Source organism: Lachancea lanzarotensis, scaffold LALA0S04 (assembly GCF_000938715.1).
Source record: "Lachancea lanzarotensis genome assembly LALA0, scaffold LALA0S04, whole genome shotgun sequence".
Lineage (NCBI taxonomy): Eukaryota > Fungi > Ascomycota > Saccharomycetes > Saccharomycetales > Saccharomycetaceae > Lachancea > Lachancea lanzarotensis.
In genome coordinates this window covers 348,254-369,395 of record NW_019212882.1, presented here as the reverse complement: position 1 = coordinate 369,395, position 21,142 = coordinate 348,254, and the positions used below count along the sequence as shown (strand labels likewise).

The 21,142-nt window shown below is 44.1% G+C and overlaps 10 protein-coding genes and 1 pseudogene across 11 annotated transcripts; 5 read left to right on the top strand and 6 right to left on the bottom strand.

The window, feature by feature from the left end:
- Window positions 1–316: 316 nt before the first annotated feature.
- ARL3 (LALA0S04e04390g1_1) lies at window positions 317–910 on the bottom strand (the record flags this gene model as incomplete). The annotated part of the gene is made up of 1 exon (XM_022772750.1): window positions 317–910. One exon carries the CDS (start codon window positions 908–910, stop codon window positions 317–319), a length of 594 nt encoding a protein of 197 aa, XP_022628183.1.
- A 454-nt stretch (window positions 911–1,364) lies between these two features.
- CWC21 (LALA0S04e04368g1_1) lies at window positions 1,365–1,778 on the bottom strand (the record flags this gene model as incomplete). The annotated part of the gene is made up of 1 exon (XM_022772749.1): window positions 1,365–1,778. The coding sequence occupies one exon, from the start codon at window positions 1,776–1,778 to the stop codon at window positions 1,365–1,367; it is 414 nt and encodes a 137-aa protein (XP_022628182.1).
- A 448-nt stretch (window positions 1,779–2,226) lies between these two features.
- On the bottom strand, window positions 2,227–2,817 carry LALA0_S04e04346g (annotated as a pseudogene). The gene has a single exon. A coding segment is annotated over exon 1 (591 nt).
- A 1,293-nt stretch (window positions 2,818–4,110) lies between these two features.
- LALA0_S04e04324g (LALA0S04e04324g1_1) lies at window positions 4,111–5,448 on the top strand (the record flags this gene model as incomplete). Its single annotated transcript, XM_022772748.1, has 1 exon — window positions 4,111–5,448. The coding sequence occupies one exon, from the start codon at window positions 4,111–4,113 to the stop codon at window positions 5,446–5,448; it is 1,338 nt and encodes a 445-aa protein (XP_022628181.1).
- A 939-nt stretch (window positions 5,449–6,387) lies between these two features.
- Window positions 6,388–7,512, top strand: CNS1 (LALA0S04e04302g1_1; the record flags this gene model as incomplete). Its single annotated transcript, XM_022772747.1, has 1 exon — window positions 6,388–7,512. The coding sequence occupies one exon, from the start codon at window positions 6,388–6,390 to the stop codon at window positions 7,510–7,512; it is 1,125 nt and encodes a 374-aa protein (XP_022628180.1).
- A 65-nt stretch (window positions 7,513–7,577) lies between these two features.
- SLI15 (LALA0S04e04280g1_1) lies at window positions 7,578–9,824 on the bottom strand (the record flags this gene model as incomplete). The annotated part of the gene is made up of 1 exon (XM_022772746.1): window positions 7,578–9,824. One exon carries the CDS (start codon window positions 9,822–9,824, stop codon window positions 7,578–7,580), a length of 2,247 nt encoding a protein of 748 aa, XP_022628179.1.
- A 1,547-nt stretch (window positions 9,825–11,371) lies between these two features.
- Window positions 11,372–12,346, bottom strand: LALA0_S04e04258g (LALA0S04e04258g1_1; the record flags this gene model as incomplete). Its single annotated transcript, XM_022772745.1, has 1 exon — window positions 11,372–12,346. The coding sequence occupies one exon, from the start codon at window positions 12,344–12,346 to the stop codon at window positions 11,372–11,374; it is 975 nt and encodes a 324-aa protein (XP_022628178.1).
- A 1,205-nt stretch (window positions 12,347–13,551) lies between these two features.
- On the bottom strand, window positions 13,552–14,940 carry LEE1 (LALA0S04e04236g1_1; the record flags this gene model as incomplete). The annotated part of the gene is made up of 1 exon (XM_022772743.1): window positions 13,552–14,940. One exon carries the CDS (start codon window positions 14,938–14,940, stop codon window positions 13,552–13,554), a length of 1,389 nt encoding a protein of 462 aa, XP_022628177.1.
- A 2,152-nt stretch (window positions 14,941–17,092) lies between these two features.
- AMN1 (LALA0S04e04214g1_1) lies at window positions 17,093–18,607 on the top strand (the record flags this gene model as incomplete). Its single annotated transcript, XM_022772742.1, has 1 exon — window positions 17,093–18,607. One exon carries the CDS (start codon window positions 17,093–17,095, stop codon window positions 18,605–18,607), a length of 1,515 nt encoding a protein of 504 aa, XP_022628176.1.
- Window positions 18,608–19,021: 414 nt separating this feature from the next.
- On the top strand, window positions 19,022–19,781 carry LGE1 (LALA0S04e04192g1_1; the record flags this gene model as incomplete). The annotated part of the gene is made up of 2 exons (XM_022772741.1): window positions 19,022–19,041; window positions 19,136–19,781. 2 exons carry the CDS (start codon window positions 19,022–19,024, stop codon window positions 19,779–19,781), a joined length of 666 nt encoding a protein of 221 aa, XP_022628175.1.
- A 265-nt stretch (window positions 19,782–20,046) lies between these two features.
- IFA38 (LALA0S04e04170g1_1) lies at window positions 20,047–21,078 on the top strand (the record flags this gene model as incomplete). Its single annotated transcript, XM_022772740.1, has 1 exon — window positions 20,047–21,078. The coding sequence occupies one exon, from the start codon at window positions 20,047–20,049 to the stop codon at window positions 21,076–21,078; it is 1,032 nt and encodes a 343-aa protein (XP_022628174.1).
- Between the last annotated feature and the right edge of the window lie 64 nt (window positions 21,079–21,142).

The following is a 21,142-nucleotide window of genomic DNA, read 5'->3' as shown; positions in this document are numbered from 1 at the left end:
TAATGAAGTCAGACGATAATATTACCCATGCCCACTTTTAGCGCTGGCTCTCAGACCATACTATCGTGTTCATTTGTTTAGCAAAAGGTGAGAATGGAACTGAGTGGTGTCATTAGCATGGGATGCTCCTTGTTCGGCTTAAGCATGCTGCTAAAGTTATTAAGCCAGTTGATCTGGCATCGTGAAATGGAGATTTTGAGATTTCCAAAGGTATAGAAAACCTCGCTTTCGAATAGGTAGCCACGAAAGGCGACTTCGCTATAATACAAACGGTTGAATGCTTTTTTTTTTTATCTCTTCGACGATCCACGGAATATCATCTGTAATCCGGTGGTTTGTTGGCCTTGTTGCGTTTCAGCCGCACCAAAATCCACTCTGCGGCCTCTTTCACGCCTTCTTGTGTTAACGCACTTATCGGGAGAACACGGCTATCGCGAGCCCCCAAATGCTCAGCTAACTTATTAAAAACCTCTTTTATATCTTGCACTTCCATGCGATCTTCTCTGTCTTGTTTATTTGCCAGCATAAGTATAGGAATACCCTCAACTTCCTCACTCATTACAACGGTTCTCAATGCTTGACAACACTCTTCCAGTCGTTCTCGATCTGCACTGTCAATGACAAAAATGATCCCGTGTGCTTGAGTGTAGTATTCGGACCATAAAGCCCTCAAGGATTCCTGCCCTCCCACATCCCAAAACTTTAATATGCTAGAGTCTATCGGAATCGTCGCTACATTTTGACCCACTGTGGGTGTTATTTTATTAGGATCTTTCGAGTTCTTGGAGTACTCTTTCTTTAGCATTTCCAAGAAGGTGGTCTTACCGGCATTATCAAGACCCAGGATTAGTATTGAGTACTGTTCCTTGCGATTCAAATTCGCATACAGGCCCCTAGCCAAATGAAACATCGTTAGCGAACGAATTCAGGATTGGTACGGAGTTCAATTTGACGTAAATTTTCTCTTCCGATATGTTAAAGTTGACAGGCCAATTTTATCAATTCACCATTACGCTGTGGATAAATATGCTTTCAAATGATGAACTAACAGAGAGCGATTCGATAACAACTCGAATTCTTCCCTTAAGCCGAGCCTGAATCGTAAACTATCTATTAAATAAGTCTTGCCAAGCTTTCTTGGTGCTCGAAGAACGTCAGAAGTCGAGAAATGAGCTATGATCAAAATAGTAGGAGCATCTCACCATGAGGTTGTAAATGCCAAACAATTGTTCTAGTGCCGAATTGGATAAAAAGTGGCAGTGGGAGACTTTCAAAATTTTGCGTTATGTGTGAGCGCATGCAACTATACATCACCACCGGTTTTTGTATTATAGCAGCGGTAAGCTCAATCACCAGGGTCATTCTTAGCCATCTTTTTCACCATGGGTTTCTCTTGACGCTCTTTTTTTTCTTGAAACATAGGCATTTCGCAGCTTTTCATCTTCCTGCTCTTTCTCCCAGTCTTTCAGAACCTTTTGTCTGTATTGCTCACATTTGGCGTCAATGATAGCGTCGTCTATCGTTTCGTCTTCTTCCAGTTTATCTCGATATTCCGAAACCCGTAATTCAATTTCTCGCCTGCTGACATGCTTCACAATAGCATCGTCTCTCTTATGATGACGAATTTTGGCATCTTTTAAGCGTTCTTGGGATTTTTTGACTCTACTGGAGTGGATCTTATCCTGCTTGCGATCGTCGTTGGAAGCAAGTGATCGCTGAACATGGCCAGAAGTTGACGAACCCTTAGCACTTTTGAGTCCTATACCATTAAAAGACATCGCAGTCCGTAAGCAAAAACGCTGTCTTTGCGACGTCTTTTATGTTTACTTACAGTCTTTTGGGCATCTCGATGTTATAAAGGCCTGACGGCGTAGTAGTGAGGGCTTGAACTAGCAAGCATGTGATGAACCCGCTCACTTGCCAAACTGTTTAAGTATCAAAGATGAGATCAGACGACGTGGATGTCCAGCCCTAGTGTTGACCATGGAATGATATAACCAGTACATACTCTTAAATACCGCATATGTATGATGATTTTGTTGAAGGGTAGTTCTGAAGTGTTCACAGCATTCACAACCGCCGTTGCTTAATGCTAACTTTCTTGACCGCGAAGAAGATGCACGATCGAGTATGAAGAAGTACATATTCGCACATGAGTTATCTGTATTGTATTCAGCATGTTCGAATTGAAGGTCGCAACCGTCTGCTTGCAAGCTGGCTTCATTTTCAGCACTCGAACTCCACAATGACAAACTTTTCATCAGAAAACATGGCGCATTCCTCCGGTGTCAAGTATTCTGTGGCTTTGGAACGGTTTTCGTTTGCTACCACCTTTCCTCCTAGCCAGTTAAGATTTCGAAGAAGGTCTTTTATCCCTTCTACGTCTCTCAAAACGTGTATTCGGAGCCAGGCAAGATCCAAAACGGCAGCGTATTCCAATAGGGCAATGAGCAAGGATTTTACTTCACGCCGGATGTCTTTTAGCAGGACCACCTGGAGTCTGTCAGAGTTATTTTTGCCCCAAATCGGACAATCTGACCAGCCGGGGAAATACAACAGCGAGTACGCTAGACCGATATTTCGCCACATACTTTTGCCAGGCCAGCTGGTCTGCACTTTTAGCCCCCTATCGTGAATGGTTAGCGTCTTTCCAACTTCTTGAACTACGTATTTCTGAAAACTGGCGTAATCGTTATAATTTGGATCCACAAAGCCACGTTCAGTGAGCAAAATGGAGTCCCAATACAGCTCTGTGAGTTGGGCTGTTTTGCCGGCTAGATCCAAAGCGGTGTCACGGACACCACTCCTCACAGCCGTCCACCATAGTGTAATAGTAGAAATTGGGTTTTATGGTTTCCCGTCGTTTGATCAAATCGGATATATTGAACTTAACTGCAACGCATTGCGTTTGTGGAAGTTCTAAAAGCTGGCGCACACGTTTCGTGGCCAGTAAGTCAAACAGTCGTGCTTCTTTCTGGTGTAAACTATGCATGAGATGTGTTGATCTCTGACGGTTTGACGGTGATGACGGTAATGACTCGATGCCTTGGACTTGTAGTATTCGTAAGAGGGTAGTGAAATACGAAAGGCTAAGTGTCGTGAGCGAGGAAACAGACAAGTCCGATGGGAGCTTTGAGCAGAGGGGTTCTGAAATGGTATGTGTGTACGTATATAGACTAAAGGGTTTTGGTATTGGTGACCGTATTTGTCGGACAAACGACTTCTGATAATGAGATGAGCCAAATTAATATGTAATTTTGTAGATATTCTTGAAAGCATTAAGTGGGGAGCGCAAACGGAGAATTCCTATCGAGTGCGTTGTGGTGCCAGAGTTGTTTTAGAAGCCGTCTGAAGCCGCATGGGTTTTTTCGAGGAAGGAGCAATTGGAAACGAAACGAGAGGGGAACCTTCTTAAATGAATGGCTGGGGTGAGTAATTTATGGAGTATATATGTCCCCCACGAAAACAAACAGAACCGGAAACAGCGCAGTGGGAAACTGGAGTAGTGATGAAGCTTCAGAGAGAGAGGTGTCACTGTCGTCGAAGGTGATATAGAACACAACTTCATTGAAAATAATTTTGGACTATAGAAGACCAATCAATCCTGCCATAGCATGCTCTTGCGGTTCTCCTGTTGCTATCTTCTCACCTCATTTCTACTAAACTTCAAGATACATGTCACAATTCCATCTCTGTCGCGAACATTCTTCGTATATAGTGATGTATAAACTCTCAGCTCAACGATGTATCGAGCAGCGCACCTGGTTCCTTCTATAGACATCTCACATACTCTCTTTCTATTTATCCGCAATTCCAACAGCCACGACAAAACTTGTCCTTTCAAAACCAATCGTTTCGTGCCCGGAGTTTCCTCCTCCCACACACGAACGCGACTCTATTCTTATTATACCCGAAATCTGAGTCTAGATCAAGAATTTTCGCGTGTTCCCCAGGGATCTATCTCTGTCCTCCGTCATCAACGACAACCTCGAATATGAACGTAAAAACATACTTCAACCTTACGGTTAACAGTTTTCCAGTTTAAAACACCATTTACAAAGGAGTACGAAGCACATTCATTTAGCCTACCATCATCTATAGGAGTTGGTAATGGCGTTGAAAGTTAGCAAAAGACTCTTACGAGTGGTTTTATTGGTTGTTTCGGCATTGGTCATCATTGGTCTAGTACTTCATAGCACCAATAATGAAACGGCAAGCTACTATGTGACCAAGACGAAAGAAGCAGTTAGCAGTACAAATAGTTTTTGGAACACAGAGGCAGCGAAAAAGGAGGGAAGACAGAGAGAAGAGGCCGAAAAAGAGAGCGCCGAGGGCAAACATCCTGAAGATGTGGAAATGGATGAAAATGCCAAGACCTTGTTGAAAGATGCCACTGCGGAACACCCAGAGGTTTTGGGCGAAGGAGTGGAAAAGGAAGCAACTGAGAAAGCCGGTGACTCAGACAGCGAAACCGCTGGCACTGCAGTGAAAGCGGCTTTCGTATCGTTGGTAAGAAATAGTGATTTGCAGGAAATTTTGGAAACGGTGCGGAATTTGGAAGATCGCTACAACTCCAAATTCAACTATCCATATGTGTTTTTGAACAATGAGCCCTTTGACCCAGAATTCAAGGCTGCCATCAAGAACGTTGTGTCGTCCTCGGTCGAGTTTGGTCTGATTCCCGAGGCGCACTGGTCATACCCGGAATGGATCGATAAGGATCGTGCTGCCAAAGTAAGACAAACAGCAGACTATATTTATGGAGACAGTGAAAGCTACAGACACATGTGTCGTTACGAATCGGGGTTCTTTTGGAGACACGAATTGATGGAGAAGTACGACTGGTATTGGCGTGTGGAGCCCAGCACCAAGCTGCACTGCAATGTCGACTACGATGTGTTCAAGTGGATGCAGGACAATAACAAAATGTACGGTTTCACTGTGTCTATCAAGGAATTTGAATCGACCATTCCGACCCTATGGTCCACCACCAAAGAATTTATCACCGAGAACCCTAACTACGTTGCCAAAGATAACATGATGGGATTTATTTCCAACGACAAGGGCAAAACCTACAACTTGTGCCATTTTTGGTCCAATTTCGAAGTAGCGAGCTTGAAATTCTGGAGATCTCAAGCCTACCAAGACTATTTTGATCATCTGGACAAAGCAGGCGGGTTTTTCTATGAACGTTGGGGTGATGCTCCGGTACACTCTATTGCAGCGTCTTTGTTTTTGTCGAGCGACCAGGTTCACTACTTCCCTGATATTGGCTATTTCCACAATCCTTACAACAACTGTCCCTTGGATCAGAGCATCTGGCAAAAGGGAAAATGCTCGTGTGAGCCAATGTGGGATTTCAGTTTCCAGCCTTACTCTTGTACGAATGAATATTACGATTTCAAGAAACTTGAGAAGCCAGAAGGGTGGAAAAAGTTCAGAGAGTGATTTGTTTGTTCCGAGTGCTAACTTTGGATAGCGCGACGCCAATATTACCGCTTCATTCCATTGCTTTGACTTATAAACTGGTGACAATGAAGTCCCCAAGTCACTCTACAACGATATTTTTCTTGGATGCGTTCTTGAAAAAGGTCTGTGATGATAATCAAATAGCTCATGTTTATGAGATCGCTGTGCGGTATAAAAAAACGCCTCTTCGAATGGGGGCAATTTTAAGGTTGCTGGATATACATACCTAGTGCTAAGGCAAAATCGATACTCGGCTTTTTAATTATCCGAAAACCCTAGAGACAATTTTGATCAAAAAAAAAACACATGGAGTGGTTTGGGAAGCTCTGTAAACTCGTGTCAACTCGATCAAGGCTTCCTGTAGGTACTGAGGTGGAAATTTGTACGCAATTCTTCTCCCAGTATAACGAGTTTGGCGCATTTCATCACTTTTTACATAACTGTCATCGATTGAGCACTCATTTTCCAACTAAACGGCAATGCATCTGGTGTTCATCAAAACCTCACGCAACTTAAGGTCAATTCAGCAGAAGTGAGGATGATTAAAACACGGTTCATCCATGGACTGCCAAAGCTACAGGTTTGTCAGTTGTTGTGGACTTTCTCAGGTCACGTGCTTCTTCACAGACAGATCATATTCAAACCCTTTAAGATAATCTGGCAACTCCAGCTAAAGGGTAAGCGTCTCTCAACTAAATTAACATATCCTGCGCACATTTGTAGCTCACCCCACCTATCTTCCGGTATTCATAAGGGCTTCCCTTTACTGTTCTCGAGGATATTTTGTATAAGCTTAATATAAGAATCAAGCATGATAAATTTCAACGGGCTACTCAAAATTCGAAATCATCGGCAGTGTCTGAATAAACAAAAAAGCTCGACTTCGTACGTATTGTACCCCATATCCAGCTCTTAAACATGTACCAAAAGCCCAAGCGATATGTTCCTGGTCCTGGGGAGCCATCATTGCCCCCACAACTGTCGGAATTTCAAAATAAGACCACCGATGAGGTACTTGAGGAGCTGAATCGAATGCCATTTTTCATGAAAACGCTGGACGAAACGGACGGTGAAGGTGGCCAAAATACTGAATTAGAAGCGCTCAAGGCTCTTGCTTACGAAGGTGAGCCTCAAGAAGTCGCAGAAAACTTCAAGAAACAAGGTAATGAGTTGTATAGGGCCAAGAGGTATGGTGATGCGAGGGAAATTTATAATAAGGCTCTCGATGTAGACGGTGTTCCCGAACTAAGGGAAAGTCTCTTATCAAATCGAGCTGCCTGTGAGTTGGAACTAAAAAATTATAGAAAATGCATAAATGACTGTAGGTCGGTCCTCGACATAAATCCCAAAAACGTCAAATGCTATTATCGGGTTGCTAAAGCCTTTCAAGGCCTCGATCGGACAGAGGAGGCGAAACAAACAATTGAATTTGCCCTGCAATTGGATCCTGCCAATCAAGCGCTTCTGTCATTGCTCGAAAAAATCGTGGCCAGAGAAACAGAAGTACAGGCCTATGAAACCATGAGACAAAAGGAAAAGGCCGAAAAAGAACGCTTACAAACGTTGCTAGACGCCTCCTTAATTCTTCGTGGCTATAAGAACATCGATACCACAAACCCTCCTGAACTCCTGGAAAAAGCAAGCTGTTACCTGGAGGATAGCAATGATGTACAATCGCAGTTGATTTTCCCGGCCATGATTTTTTATCCTACCAGTGATGAATTCGATTTTATCGGAGCTGTGGGAGAATTGAGCACACCAGAGGACCTGTTAAATGTGGTTCTTCAGAGACCCCAAGAATGGTTTGACGACCCCATTCATGAAAACTTTACAACCAAAAAGCTTTTGAGCTACATTGAGACAGAAAGTGGTGGTTTGGTGAAAGTAGGTAAGAAAGCAACTTTCCACGACGTGCTAAAAATGCAAAAACCTATAGTTCCTTTATTCGATCGGTCTTTGAGAATATACTTTGTTCCTAAAAGCTCAAGTGAAGAATGGCTTTCCAAGTGGAATAAATCAGATGCTTTGAAGAAACGCAAATAGCCCAATCGCCAAGCCTGCCGTTCAATTATTAGCGACTTAATTTTATAGATAATTAAAATCCATATTCAAAGACCAATATTGTGACGAGAAATGGATTGCCGGGTTTTTAGCTTGGAAAGCCTCGAACTTTGAAAGACCTCATCCGTGTGCAAAGGAGGAATGGGTCCAAATATTGATTCGGGGTCCCAGTCTTGTTGAGCTAGCAATTGCTCTTGTAGGTATGGTGAATGTGCCCATGCTGCCAAAATAGACCTGTCTTCGGCATCCGAATCAGAGTCAATTTCTGGAAGTGTTGTGTCTCCCGCATTTGTTTCAGTGTTTGTCTCCTCTGAATTTCCATTTATCATTTGTCTATGATCTGTGGTGTTCAGGTCATAGAGTATCGTATTACGCGGTTTGTTGTTTGAGCTCTCAGCGCCATCTGCTCCCGCACAGAAGCTCTTTGTTCCTCTATTAGGATCAGAATCCTGAAATATGCGTGACTTCCGCTGCTTGACGTCTTCCTCAATGTTGGATTTCCTCTTCAGCTTTTCTTGACTTCTCTTGCTTTGTTCCTTCTGACTGCGAATAACTTCTGACAACCTCTTGTCAAGCTTTTTCTTCACGTCCTGTCTCTCAGATCCGACGAGAGGTAAAAGTTGAAACTTCGTTAAACGATCTTGCGCTTGTTTTGGTCTGCTATCCTTTATCTCCCTGATGTCATGGTGCTCTTGAGGCAAGCTCTTGATTGATGACCTCTCTAACCGATCTAAATCTTCTTCTGGCTGGTTTGCTAGCAACTTTTCGTCGTTCCTTCGAGCGGAGACACTTTCGAGAAATTCCGTTGTTGAGCTCTCGCGTCTAGGAAGTTTTTTTTGTCTTGGGCTGACATGGGGATCATGTAAAAGACCCACTATGGTACGATTACGCTCTTTGAGTTGTTCACTTTTTGGAGGGCGACTGCGAACCGAGGAAAATGTTGGTGACGTTTCGAGGCCGTTGCTATGAATACCACTTATTCTGTGGGCAGCGTTGGCCGTCATACTAATGGGCGAAACAGCGGTCTGACCGCTGAGCTTTGGTAAGAGTGAAGATCTTTTTGCATTAGTAGAATTTCTCGTTAGCCCGTTGGAATTAGAAGCGTTGTTCATCTGCCCCAGCTTCGGTATTTGAGAATCAAAAATATTCCTCAGAGTTTCATGAATGCTGTGATTAGTGTGATCGATTCTAGGAGACTTTTTTTCTCTCGGTGATCCTGAAGGCTCCATGTGGGCCATTTCAACAAGCTTGGGTCTTTTTATTTCTCTTGTAGGGCTTCTACTTGTTGCTTTTTTGTCAAATGAAGTTGTTGAGGTAGATGTAAGTCTGTCAAACACGTTGCTGTAAACGGGCTTCACAGTCTTCATCGGCGGTCGATCATGTCGGCTGATTACATTGGAGCTAGCATGTTTTAATGCAGTATCGTTCCTAGGAATTGTAGAGCTGCTTAGATCTTGGGTCTTTGCTTGTGGGTTGATTGAAGAGCGAATTATCAAAGGATCCTTATCAGGCAATGGAATGAACATGTCAGTTCTGCGTTTGGAGCGATCTCTTAGCGGCAATCGCTCAGTCTTTTCGGTTGTCAGCGGTTGTATTTTTCTGGTGGTGTTCCTTTCGAGAAGGCTGCTTCTTCTTGTAGCCAATGGCAAACGAGTCGTTCGTATTTCGCCAACCGTTGGTGTATTAGACCCATTTGGCGAATGGTTGTTTTTCGGTTCATTAGCTTCTTGGCCGCTCGAGTTGTTCCCACTATGAGATCCAAAACTGCCTGCAATTTTGGATGACGTTTGTGGTGGAGCATACTCTGGGGCGAATGTGGTTCTTTCGGACTTGTACGGTGACCAAGGTGACGATTTTAGACTACGGCTACGAGTCTTGGAACTAGTATCGACGTCACCTAATATTGCATTTTTTTCATCATCTTTGTGAAGCTTACTACCATCTTTGTCAGGTTGTGCTAGTACATGTTCCTCACTTTTCTCAGACTTGTTTCCTGGAGTTGCATGCCAGCTTTCACGACGCGCAGCTTTTTGCGGGGTGGACTCTTCCAACGCCAATTTGTTGCGTTCCAGAGCTTCTTTGCTTTCCTCCGGGATGGTCTCCTGCTTCGATAATAGCCCTATCTTTAGTAACTCATCATCAAGCCACTTACTGCTAGCAAGACATGCCTGGCTAATCGCGTCCTGTCCTTCTGTCAACACCTCATTAAAGCGATTCAGCGATTCCACAATTGATCTGGAGCCACCTTGGATAAATCTAGTCTTCTTTCTGGCAGATTTTACTGCCCAATCCATGCCAATTGACGGACGAGTAGCGCAATGTACTAGTCATCTCTCTGTATTGATCTTTGTAGTTGAATATACACTATTACACGAAAAAAGTGTTGATGTCACTTTGTACTAAGGACATCTAGGATTGGGACTTTTGGGTTTAAATAAAAGCTCAACCTTTAAAATTGACGACATCAAAAGTGAGTATGTTGATGTTGGAATTCAATATTATAAAGCAAGGATCCTCGAGAGGGATTAAAGTCGAGGGAAGTGAAAAAAGTTCCGATGGTTTGAGGCAAGCCTTTCAATTTCCGATTTCTGAGAGGTTTTACGTGATTTTTTGTGCGAGAAACCCCTGTCTCACTCTTTACAAATGAGTGGGACGGCTAATTTGATATGATAGTTTTGAAATGGAAACTTTAGCGCTGACCTTCTAAAATTTTGAACCATTCTTAAGCGCTCTTGATGATCTTATCGAGGATTTTCATATGCATCGAAACTCGAAGCATCAAGTTGAAAAACGATATTATTGGGTTAACTGGATTCCCTCAGAAGAACAAACTCTAAATTCAAGAGTTGCTGGATTATATGTCTTCTCGCACGCTTGCCGCGCAGAGCATTTGGGACGATATCCAAACTGCGATACTAATGACCACACAGCGAAAGCTCAGTGCAAGTAACCCACGAGTAATTCCAACTGAATTTTACTGTGGTGGTCGGGCTTTTCGTCAATTCTGGCGAGAGCCTACTTTGGCCTCAATTGGCTAAAGTCTAATTTTGGTTCTTTTGCTTGAATGCCATGTCGTTCCATGGGTCATCGACCTTGGCTTCCATTCTCAAACTTCACTCTAGAAAGTTTAGAGAGGAACTTCTCAGCGCTGGAGGGTATAGAGATTTTGAATTTCGAAATGTTGCTGATGTATTGGGAAGCCTACGCTGCAATGCTTACTGTTTGTTGATACCTGTTACGAATAGTAATTTTGATCAACTCTCGCTGCTCTTTGCAACTAACTGCTTCAGTGGATTAACTGTCTCTTCTCTGAATTAACTATCTCTTCTCTCACCTTCTGGTGCTAGCTTTTCTGCAGAAAAGTGGATTGCTGCTATGCAATTTCAATACAACGCTTACCTTTATGGCTACGCAGTACAAAAGCACCGAGGATACTCTTTTGGTTATGACAGACAATTCCCATACAAGTCTTCATTGTCAACCTTTTCGGTCAATAGGTTTTGAGTTATTGGCGATGCAACTTCGACTTATCAATGGTTTCGAAATTTTCATGCTTTGGAACGTCAGGAGACTTTATCACAAGCCATCCAAGGCTTACCTTATTCCTGGTATTATACTTGAGCTTTTCCTGGAACTTAAGTTTGCAGTCTCGACGAAATTTAGTGTGTGGAACTTGATTTTTGTCGAAGAGAAATGGATACAGCTGTCGGGGAGTAAGAATCAGAATACGCTGGATCCAAGCAGAGTAAATCCCAGGCAAATAATTCAGCCGCATCTGAGGTGATTTAGTGAAGCCATGTTTCATTTATAGCGTTTAACATATCTAGTAAATACTTGCAATCTATGGAGTGCTTTCTAGAAACTCTTTCAGTGAAAGAAGCTCATCGCCATCTTTCTTCGGAAGCTCTTCATCTGCACGCGAAGACGAATCTGAAAATTCTATAGGAGGCAACAGAGCTTCGTGAATTTGGCCTTCCTTTGGTGATGAATTTTGTAAACAGGAGTACGGTGCCAAGCTAACTGGCCCTAAAACATCATTGTTTGTAGTAGAGAAAGAAATCCTATTGGATTCATGAACATTTGCGGGAATCGGGATCAACCTATCGTAGGCACGCTGAAACTGCTCGAAATCCGTTATAAAGTGTGGTTCGGACTTCCTTCTGAGATTTCCTGACGATGGCGCAATAATCTTGAAGGGTGCTTCACAAGTAGAGGAGCCGCTTCTACCATGAAAGCCGCTAACGAGTCTATCGGATTTCCGATCCAAACCAGAACCTTTGCCTGAACTTTTTAAGATCCCCGATCTCCGGATGCAGTCTTTATCCAGCGATATGGCGCTACTGCGTCTGTGTGTTGGCTTATAAGCTGTCGGAGAAGAGTGATCGCTCTTGCTGCTTTCCGTCATCACGGAAAACAAGCTGTTAGCCCTGCTTGACATTAGCGCAGGGCTTTGGGGGACAACATCGTTTGAATAATGTGGGGATTGGACAGTAATTTTCTTGAATTGAGGGTTGGCAGCCGAGCTGACTGATCTTCTAGTATAACGGTGTTGATTATGCCACCAGGGCGTATCATTTTTTTCTAGGGACTGATATCCGGGATTCCAAATAGGACCATACTCTTTTTCGTGTCCAGCATCCATTCGAGCTTCCAAGCTGTTCCCCAGCGCATTTTCAGAATGAAGAGACCGCCATTGCTGTGAGGAAGGTTCTGTATAAGCCGGGAACTTATATTCGCAAAGTGTTGTACCTAATTTACTGCTTAGTGGTGAGTGCGACTCAGGTCCGATACAGTTGTCTTGTTGATTGTCTTTCATCGTGCTGCTGCACAAATGTTGATGTTATGTAGGTAGGTGCGTGTGTGACGTTGACTTTATCCTGACGTCACTGCCTGTATGCTACAAACGGTGGACAACGAGCCAAAAAAATAATAATTATATACCATCGGGGCCTATCGTGAACTGTTTGGCACCAAAAGCGAGTATAATGCTGTGTACCTCGGCTATTTTCCATACAGCATGGCGCATTGCAGGGTTTGCCATATTAACAAGAGTAACTTGTTAGCGACACTGAAATTAGATTCTACTATCGCACTACGTTAATCCTGGCGCACCTACTTTGAAGGTTACATCTTCACTATTAGCTGTCACCGTCAAAATTCTTAACTGCGATCCTTATTGCCGAACTATCTAACACGGACTCTTGACCCCCACAACTTGGTCGCGCCAGGATATCTCTCTTCCATTGTTCTTCTGCGACAGAATAATACTGTCGTGCCAGGTTCTAGACAAAAAAATTCTTTTTATCGAAATTTGCAAATCACTGAGAAAGTGTTAGTATCTGAGCTCCTTTCAAGGGGAGGCCATAGGACTTGCACCTTGCGTCTCCTATCCTTCTCTTCGACATAACTGCAGTGTCACACAACACTTTACAACTTCCTCGGATAAGACTAATCCAGTTGCAAATAATGACTGTCTTTGACGAAAACTAAATACAGCGTGAATTTTATTTCAGAAACTTTCGAAATTTGCTAAAAACAACTTATCAGTAGTTCAGACGACGCGCAACAATGTAGACAACGTTCTTTTCCATTGTCAAACAAGTCTGATTTCTGTCTGTAACTGAGATTGAACGTTAATAAACCTAACTAACCACCCATCCACTATAAACCTGTAAAAAACCTAAATTTTGGAGCATTTTGATTCGGGAAAGAGAAACAGCATTCGCGTGGGATTCGCAAATTTAGCATTACCTTGTCTGTCTCCCTCTCTCACGATCTCTCTTTTTTTTTTTTTTGGTTCAAACCATTCGTTCTTTGGTATTCAGTTCAGTTCTGTTTACCGACAACTGGGAAACGACCGTAATGTCCCAGTGAACAAAAAGTTGAATGGCATGTTTTAAAAAGTGCAAAAGCTATCCTGCTACGCCTGCAACGCCTGTGTTTTGTTGTTTTGTGTCCCGATAATGTGTCAAAAATCCTTTCTACTCCATGGTTTGTTCTTTTCTGTAACCGTAGACTCACTCAAACCTGTTGATGTAAATCGCCCAAATAAAACTGATGTAATTTCTGTCCGTTTGCCGAACTCCTTTCCTCTGGCTCGTCTTTGATTCTTACTCCCGACATCAGCAGACCCAGCCGATCCACATTGACGTAATGGGAGGACATCTGAGGCTGGTCCTGTTTGGTCCACACTGATCTGGCCTGACGTTGGTCTTGGAGATAAGTGTAGTCGAAAGAGGGAGCAGCGAGCCCGAAAGCCATAGAGCCACTGCCGGGCGGCGAGTATTCTATCGAAGTGGCAGATGACAGGCCCGAAAAAGAGTTCGCTGCTGAAGCCGGCTCGCCCTGGTTGAGTGGGTCAGAACCAAGGAGCGTGCTGGAAGCAGAAGGAAACGCAGAGGAATGATCTGTCCAGCTCAGCTTGCGTGAAAGCGAAGACCTGGAATTGCGCCTTTCGAGCTCCTTGGGGGTGAGTAGATCTGACAACTCGCCGGGTATGAAATCCTCGCCGTCAAAGTCCAAGCCAACATCGTCTTCGTCTTCTTCGATCAAAGCAAAATCATTAGCTAGTTGTTGCTGCTGCTGTGGTGTGAATGGGGCAAAATACGAGGTATTGGAGCCCATCGCGGAATATTGCTGAATGTTTGGAGTCGATGCCGCAGATGTGGTAGCTCTGGTCGAGGAGTTGTTCGAAAATGACTGCAGTTGGGAAGTTGCCGATGGGAATATCTTGGGCTTGGTCAGTTGAGATAGAGGGATATCCCGCAACGGTATTGGCATCGGTGCGGGGGGACCCGAATTGCTATTTTTATTGCCATTACCATGACCTTGACCTTGATGGAACGGTCTGGGGGGATTCAAGCGGGTCCCATCAGACAAGATATGGGCGTTAGCACATTTGCTTCCAAATCTGCAATGGCCTCTTTCGAAGTACTTGCAGGGAGTAGCATCTGCGGCATTGGGGTTCAGTGAATGTGAGAAGGGACACGAATCACCAGCCTGACAGGCGCCTTGACGAAAGAAACGGCAAGGAACGTGTGAGTAGTTCTTTTGAGGGCCAGAATTCTTGGTGATGAGCCGGTGTTCGAAAATAGCCCTTTGGTGGTTCAAAGAGAACGACTGAGATTGCTGTCGAGACGTGGAGTGGTGATGTTGGTGCTGGTGCTGGTGCTGGTTTTGTTGATGGTAGCTTTCAAGGGGAGAACTGGGGGAATCTGAGCTTTCGGAGCCTACTGAGACTGGTGTCTCTTCGAAATAGCCTGCAGATGAGCCCCCCTGTTTGGAACTGACCTTGGGCCCTGTGGATCGATGGTGAGCCATTTTGGACTTTCCATTTCCAGCTGGTGGTCCCATGGCATAAGGTCTGCTACCTTGATTGTTGGGCTTGGTTTTCGAAGCCCTTTGAGCCATTCTTGTGGGACTAGTGGGGAAGGCGGGGGTTATTATCGAGCGGCACGAAGAAGCCGCACTTGCTTCAACAATGTGATACTGTAGTGGGTGTTTTATCAAAGACGATGTTTCTCAAAAATCTGAATTCCCTTGCTGGCTGACCTTCAACTTGTCTCTTGATCCTGCCTCCAATCCAATCCGATTTGATTCCTGATGAACTTCTACAGACAAAAAAAAAGGCGCACAAGGTCGATAAACAGTTGATCTTCGAGCTCAAGTTCACTTCACTCACTCCTGCTGAAACTTACTTAGTTACTTACTCACCCTTTCAATTATCAACCTACGTACGGACTTGAAAGGATCTCTTACTTCTTCTTATCTCACACGATGATGATCCGGGAAACCAGGCAAATCCTTGGGCCAGACCAGAAATTTATCACTGCTACTATGCCACTTGATTTCCCGAATATCGATATGCCAGTCTCTCCCTTATCGAGTGTCTGACTCACCAACAGTATGCAGCCAGCCAACAAACGAACGAGCGAACACCTTGAGACAATTCGAGACACGCTGGATCCGCCTTAACTAGCTAGCTACCACCTACGTAATGATAAGCCCATAATAGCTCATCCTACGTTCGATCCCAGCACCCCTGACCGGGGGTCGTCACGAGAACTGGTGAAATGAGAAACCCAGAACCCATTCCCACCGAAGTCCCGCAGCTACTAGGGGATGAGGTTCACAACCGTATAGACGAGTTGATCAAGGTGCAAGCCCCAACAACGCTTGAATTATCCTAGCTCGACTTCCATTGCTAAACACTTACAGTTCTTCTCGCCCTTTTTTGATCTATATTAGCTGACTATCTATCTACAACGATTTACTTTAGTGAGAACATGTCCTTGACAGATCAGAGAACTTCACTACAATTCGCTGAAACACATTGTCCATATATATAGTCTCAAACAAATAGTTCAACGGTTTGTCCACGATCAGTCCAAACGCTTTCGAGGTTTCATTAATCGCCGTTCATTCCTTTGAGTTCTTCTAGGATTACCGAGATGGCTGGTAAATTATTTTATCAATTTTCCAATACTAGTAGAAAACCAGCCAAAGTAGAGCCACATCCACCGCAGAAACCGCAATAACGGCTTTCAGCACCACCTAGAGACGCAACCAGCGCTATTACCAAGCGTTTAGGTGCTTTCCTGGTCGGAGGTTTTTGGTCAAGTAGCTTGCTGTGAAAAAATTGTAGACGAAAATCTGAGTTCGAACTCGAGTTTCTCCGCTCCGCTGGTTTAGTAGCAAGCAATAGACATACACACAGACACAGAACTCGTATGTTTGTGCTTCAGCGGGCTACCCCATATACGCTTAGAACCAGTATGTAAGGTTGGTGTTTTTGTTTATTTTTCTGGCTGATTCGTCGTTGCATTCAATATCTGCAGTTTCCACGCAGGAACGTGCATTGCCAACGGTCGTTGGCATACGCCAGAACCTCAAAGAAACGTTCACAACTGAACGGTGCAAAAAAACCGTGGAGCTCACCCAGCAACTAAGATGTAGTAGAAATGCAGACGCAGAGACGAGTAGGAAAATATTTTTGAAGCCGGTGTGCTTGCTAGCTGCTCGAGTCGAAAAGATAAACAGCGACGCTATGCGGTTTGTGAGGTATAGCTGGATTCAGTGAGGACGCTTAACGCTGTAAAGCGAGAATTCCGTATCGCTCAGAACTTGAACCTGTTTTTTCTTTTCGCATATGACCAGCGTCCCCTCCTTACCTTACACACAAAGCCTGATCTTCTTGCAAACAACAGGAATGCATTACTGAGTATTAGCCCGGGAGAAAGAGGCACCGAGAGAAACCCGAGATACATAAATATATATATATATATATATATATATATAATGTTACTTACAGAGCCCGATAATGGCAGCTCAACGCACATATTGAATGTGTCACTCTGGATCCCTGTTCCTCTTCATTGCTGACCACTCAGTCTTATTTATTCTCTTGGCCTCTGACGAGTAAGCAGTTTTGTCCTTGTTGATTTTGATGTTCTAGAGCAGTAGTTAAAAAAAAGCCCCACCCCTACGTCCCTCCTTCTTCTTTTTTTCTTTGGCCTTTCCTCCTGCTCCTTCCACACCTGTGTCTGTTTCCTCACTTCTCCGCATGCTCCCATCTGACACCTCTCTCAAGGGCTCTTTCAAAAGGTCAAGAGAAATCTCAGACTCCAATTGGACATGCAAACCGCCTTCCAAAAAATCATCCAGCGTTACCACAGCATACACGGCTGACTCTCATAGTGCTCCCAAATACAAATCCGGTTGTGACTCTCCCATCACGTCTTTGAAAAATCTCACACCGTTGGCTACGCCTACCAAGAATTCACCATCTTTCGAGGACAAAGACAATTTCGGCAGGTACCAAAGCAGCTCCAATCTCGAAACGCACTTCTCCGATCTCAAATTATGCATACCGAACAAAAGTCACCAAGCTATATTCAAAGATACCAAGATAGGTTACCGCGAATTTACTGCCAACACGAGTCATCCCATATTCCGCACAGCTGAGATCGTAGACAAAATCCTTCGATTTGTCGACTCCGAAGCTACAATACCGCGGGAGAAAACAAGACATAGACGCAAACCTCAAGCTTTCAGCCATGCTTTATTGTTGTGCGACGGTGACGAGGCCAGGGCAAAAAAAATGTGGAATGAGTGCAATCGATCCAGCGCTGAACCGGCGGTTAGCAATTCGCCCAGGCTACATAGTTGCATTCAAGTCAACAAAATGTGGCACAGAATCGCATTAAGCATTATTACGGAAAACCTTTATTTCACCGACTCCAAAAAAATACGCAAGCTTGCGGGCAATGTGTCGAAACTCCGGAACCGGCTGTCAAAACCCTCTGCATTTGTTCTCCATAAGCTGAGTAAGCTTGAGCAAACCGAGCTAAATGCTTTCATCCCCATCGTGTCATCGGAACGCTTAAAATGGCTTGAATTTTACATCTGCCCTAAGATTATTCCACCCATTCCATTGTTCTACCGCTCTCAGAATCTGGAAAAGCTAGTTTTGCCCGGAAACCAGTTTTTAGACGATAAATTCTTGATGACGATTGCGCCCTATTTGACAAAGCTCAAGATACTCGATTTGCGCGCCTGTGACAAAATAAGTGATTGCGGCGTCTTATCAATCGCAGCGAATTGTCCGAATCTCAAGATCTGCAACCTGGGGAGACACCGAAATGGGAAAGCAATCACCAGTGTATCAATGGTTGCCCTGGCGCGGAACACAAAAGTTGACACAGTGGGCGTGGCGGGATGTCACATAACAGACGCTGGCGTCTGGGAGCTTGCTCTTCATCTTGGTCCTCGCATCAGAAGATTGTCACTCAACAATTGCCAGTTGCTCACAGACAATTCGGTACCCACTTTACTTGCTCTCGGCTACTTCCCGCAGCTCTCTGTTCTTGAAATCCGCAACTTAGATCGGCTCACCAACGTGCTGCCCATTGTCAATTTCGTGCGATCCAAGAGATCCCAGGGTATTCCTCTGTTGGTAGAAGGAGGCGAGAGAATTGATTCGATGATGATAGAGGCCGAACATCGATTGGATCAGCAGGAGTCTGCTCATATTCTTGCCGCTTTTACTGATTGGGTCAACGAAGACGACATGCTGTAGCACGGCTTTCAGCAAGTTCTAGAATCAGAGATTAAAAAGGTGTCGCGAGTCGAACAAATTCTCAATTGCGCTTGGTAAGAGTGCTATATATATACATGCGCTCTTTGGAATCGTCTTACCCCAGGCTCTTCAAGAACCCTGAGGCTACCGTCCATGGACGGTCCATTATTTGCTCGAGCCTGAGTACATATGTCCATCTGCGAGCTTACATAATCATGTTAAAATGCATAAATTGAGAATTTTCAGTTAGCGCGTGACTTTAATTTTTGGCAACTTCCGTACGTGGCGATAATATTCATAATCTTTCAATCAGTTCATGGTAGAGGTGAAGGCATCTGATGTCATCGCATAACCGCGCTATTCTTCACCACCCGTCGATTCACAACTCACATTTCTCTACTTTCTAGTTCAGGAATGAGCCACCCAGGGGAAAAGTATGTTTATTCAAATCTTTAAAGACTGACGGCAAAGTGACGGCTTGCTGTCAAACGAGCCATTTTTCACTAACTCAAAATCTTTGATTTCCAGCACCGGAAGTCGACCTTACTACAACAGCAGCAGAGGCTCTTCTTATCGTGGAAGGTCTTATAGGGGAGGAAACCGCTCTGGAGATAGTGGACAGGGCGCTGCAAGATATCAATATAGTGGACACAGCTACGAAGATAATAATAATTCAGAACGATATGGGGCAAATGCGGCCCCGTATAATCGCTCGAACTACCGCAACGATTTTTATGATTCGCCTCGGAACTCGACTCATGGTCTAGTAAACGGAACAGGCCACATAGAGTCCTTCCAGCGTTACGAGAAGAAGCCGTCGTCTTCGTCCTCGGGCCACGAATCATGGGCTCCACCCGAACAACAACCGCGGCATCAACCCCCAGTAACTGAAAGCACTAGTTATGTTTATCAGCAAAAAAAAATCCTATCCTCTGACTCGCCAGCTTATTTTCTTACTGGTCTCGATGAGTACACCACTGATGAGCCTGAAAAATCTAGAATACTGTCAGTGTTGCGGGAAGATGATGATATCGATTTAAAGTTGGAGGAGCAAAAGCTGCAATTATGCAAGAGCGAGCTGGAACTAGGTCTTCTAAGCACTCAGTCTGAAAAAGACGCTCTTAATGTACAGTTAACGCAAGAGAACCTGGATGCCATTTTACTGATGCAATAGCACTCGCAAGAGATTTGTACAGGCGAAAAAAGAGTTTACAATGCGTTTTACAAGAGGGTCCAAAATCATCGGCGATCTTGGAATGTCCCACCCGGTTGTTTTATACAAATATGTCTTGGTTTATTCACTAGTTGATCTAGCTTTTTAACTATACTGACATACATAGCTTTGATGTTAATTAATTGAACAAAATGAAGTGTTGAATCGTCAAAACAGAAACAAACTTCTTCAAATTAAAGACCTGAACCTTAAAACACCATTCGAGATGTCTTTTGATTCTCAATTTACTGCGTTAAAATCTCAGCACAAACTGCTGGACGCAGTTTTGTGGGTTGTTTTTGCTGTTGGTGTCTTGAAAGCAACAACTTTTGTGCTTAGCTTCTCTACTTTACTACTAGATTTGTTCGTTTTGCCGGGCGTCAATTTCCGCAAGTACGGGGCCAAAAAGGGTAAATACTGTGTGGTTACCGGGGCAAGTGATGGTATTGGCAAAGAATACGCCCGTCAATTGGCCAAACGCGGTTTCAATCTGGTCCTCATCTCACGTACCCTTTCCAAACTGGAAAACTTGAAAACGGAATTCGAAAAAACTTATAACATTGACGTCCGGATCTGTGCAATCGATGTTGCGGAGGACTCTTCTGAAAACTACACCAAGGTCAAGGAGATCTGCGCGGCCATTCCTATCACCGTGTTGATCAATAACGTTGGTCAAAGCCACAGCATCCCAGTGCCATTCTTAGAGACCGAGGAAAACGAGCTTCGCAACATCATCACAATCAATAACACTGCCACTTTGAGAATCACACAATTGATTGCCCCTCTGATCGTAAAATCCGCCAAAGATGCCCATTGTAAAGGTCTGATATTGACAATGGGTTCATTTGGCGGTCTTCTCCCAACTCCCCTGTTGGCCACCTACTCAGGGTCCAAAGCGTTTTTGCAAGCTTGGTCTGCTGCCCTTGCCGGGGAATTGAAGCCTCAAAATGTGGACGTTGAGATTGTTTTATCGTACCTAGTCACCAGCGCGATGTCTAAGATCCGCAGAACATCTTTGATGATCCCAAACCCGGCTCAATTTGTCGCTGCAACTTTGAAAAGCGTTGGAAGACGTTCCGGAGCGCAGGAACGCTACGCAACCATGACACCTTACTGGTCCCATGCAATTTATCATTTTGTCATTGAAAATACCGTCGGCGTATTTTCCAAGCTTGCAAACACCATCAACTACACAATGCACAAGAGTATCAGAACAAGAGCTCTACGCAAAGCTGCAAGACATGCTAAACAACAGTAGAGTAACCTGATTCGAACCTTTTGTTCGTTCGTACACCGTGTTTTAGCTATTTTTTACAGTATAT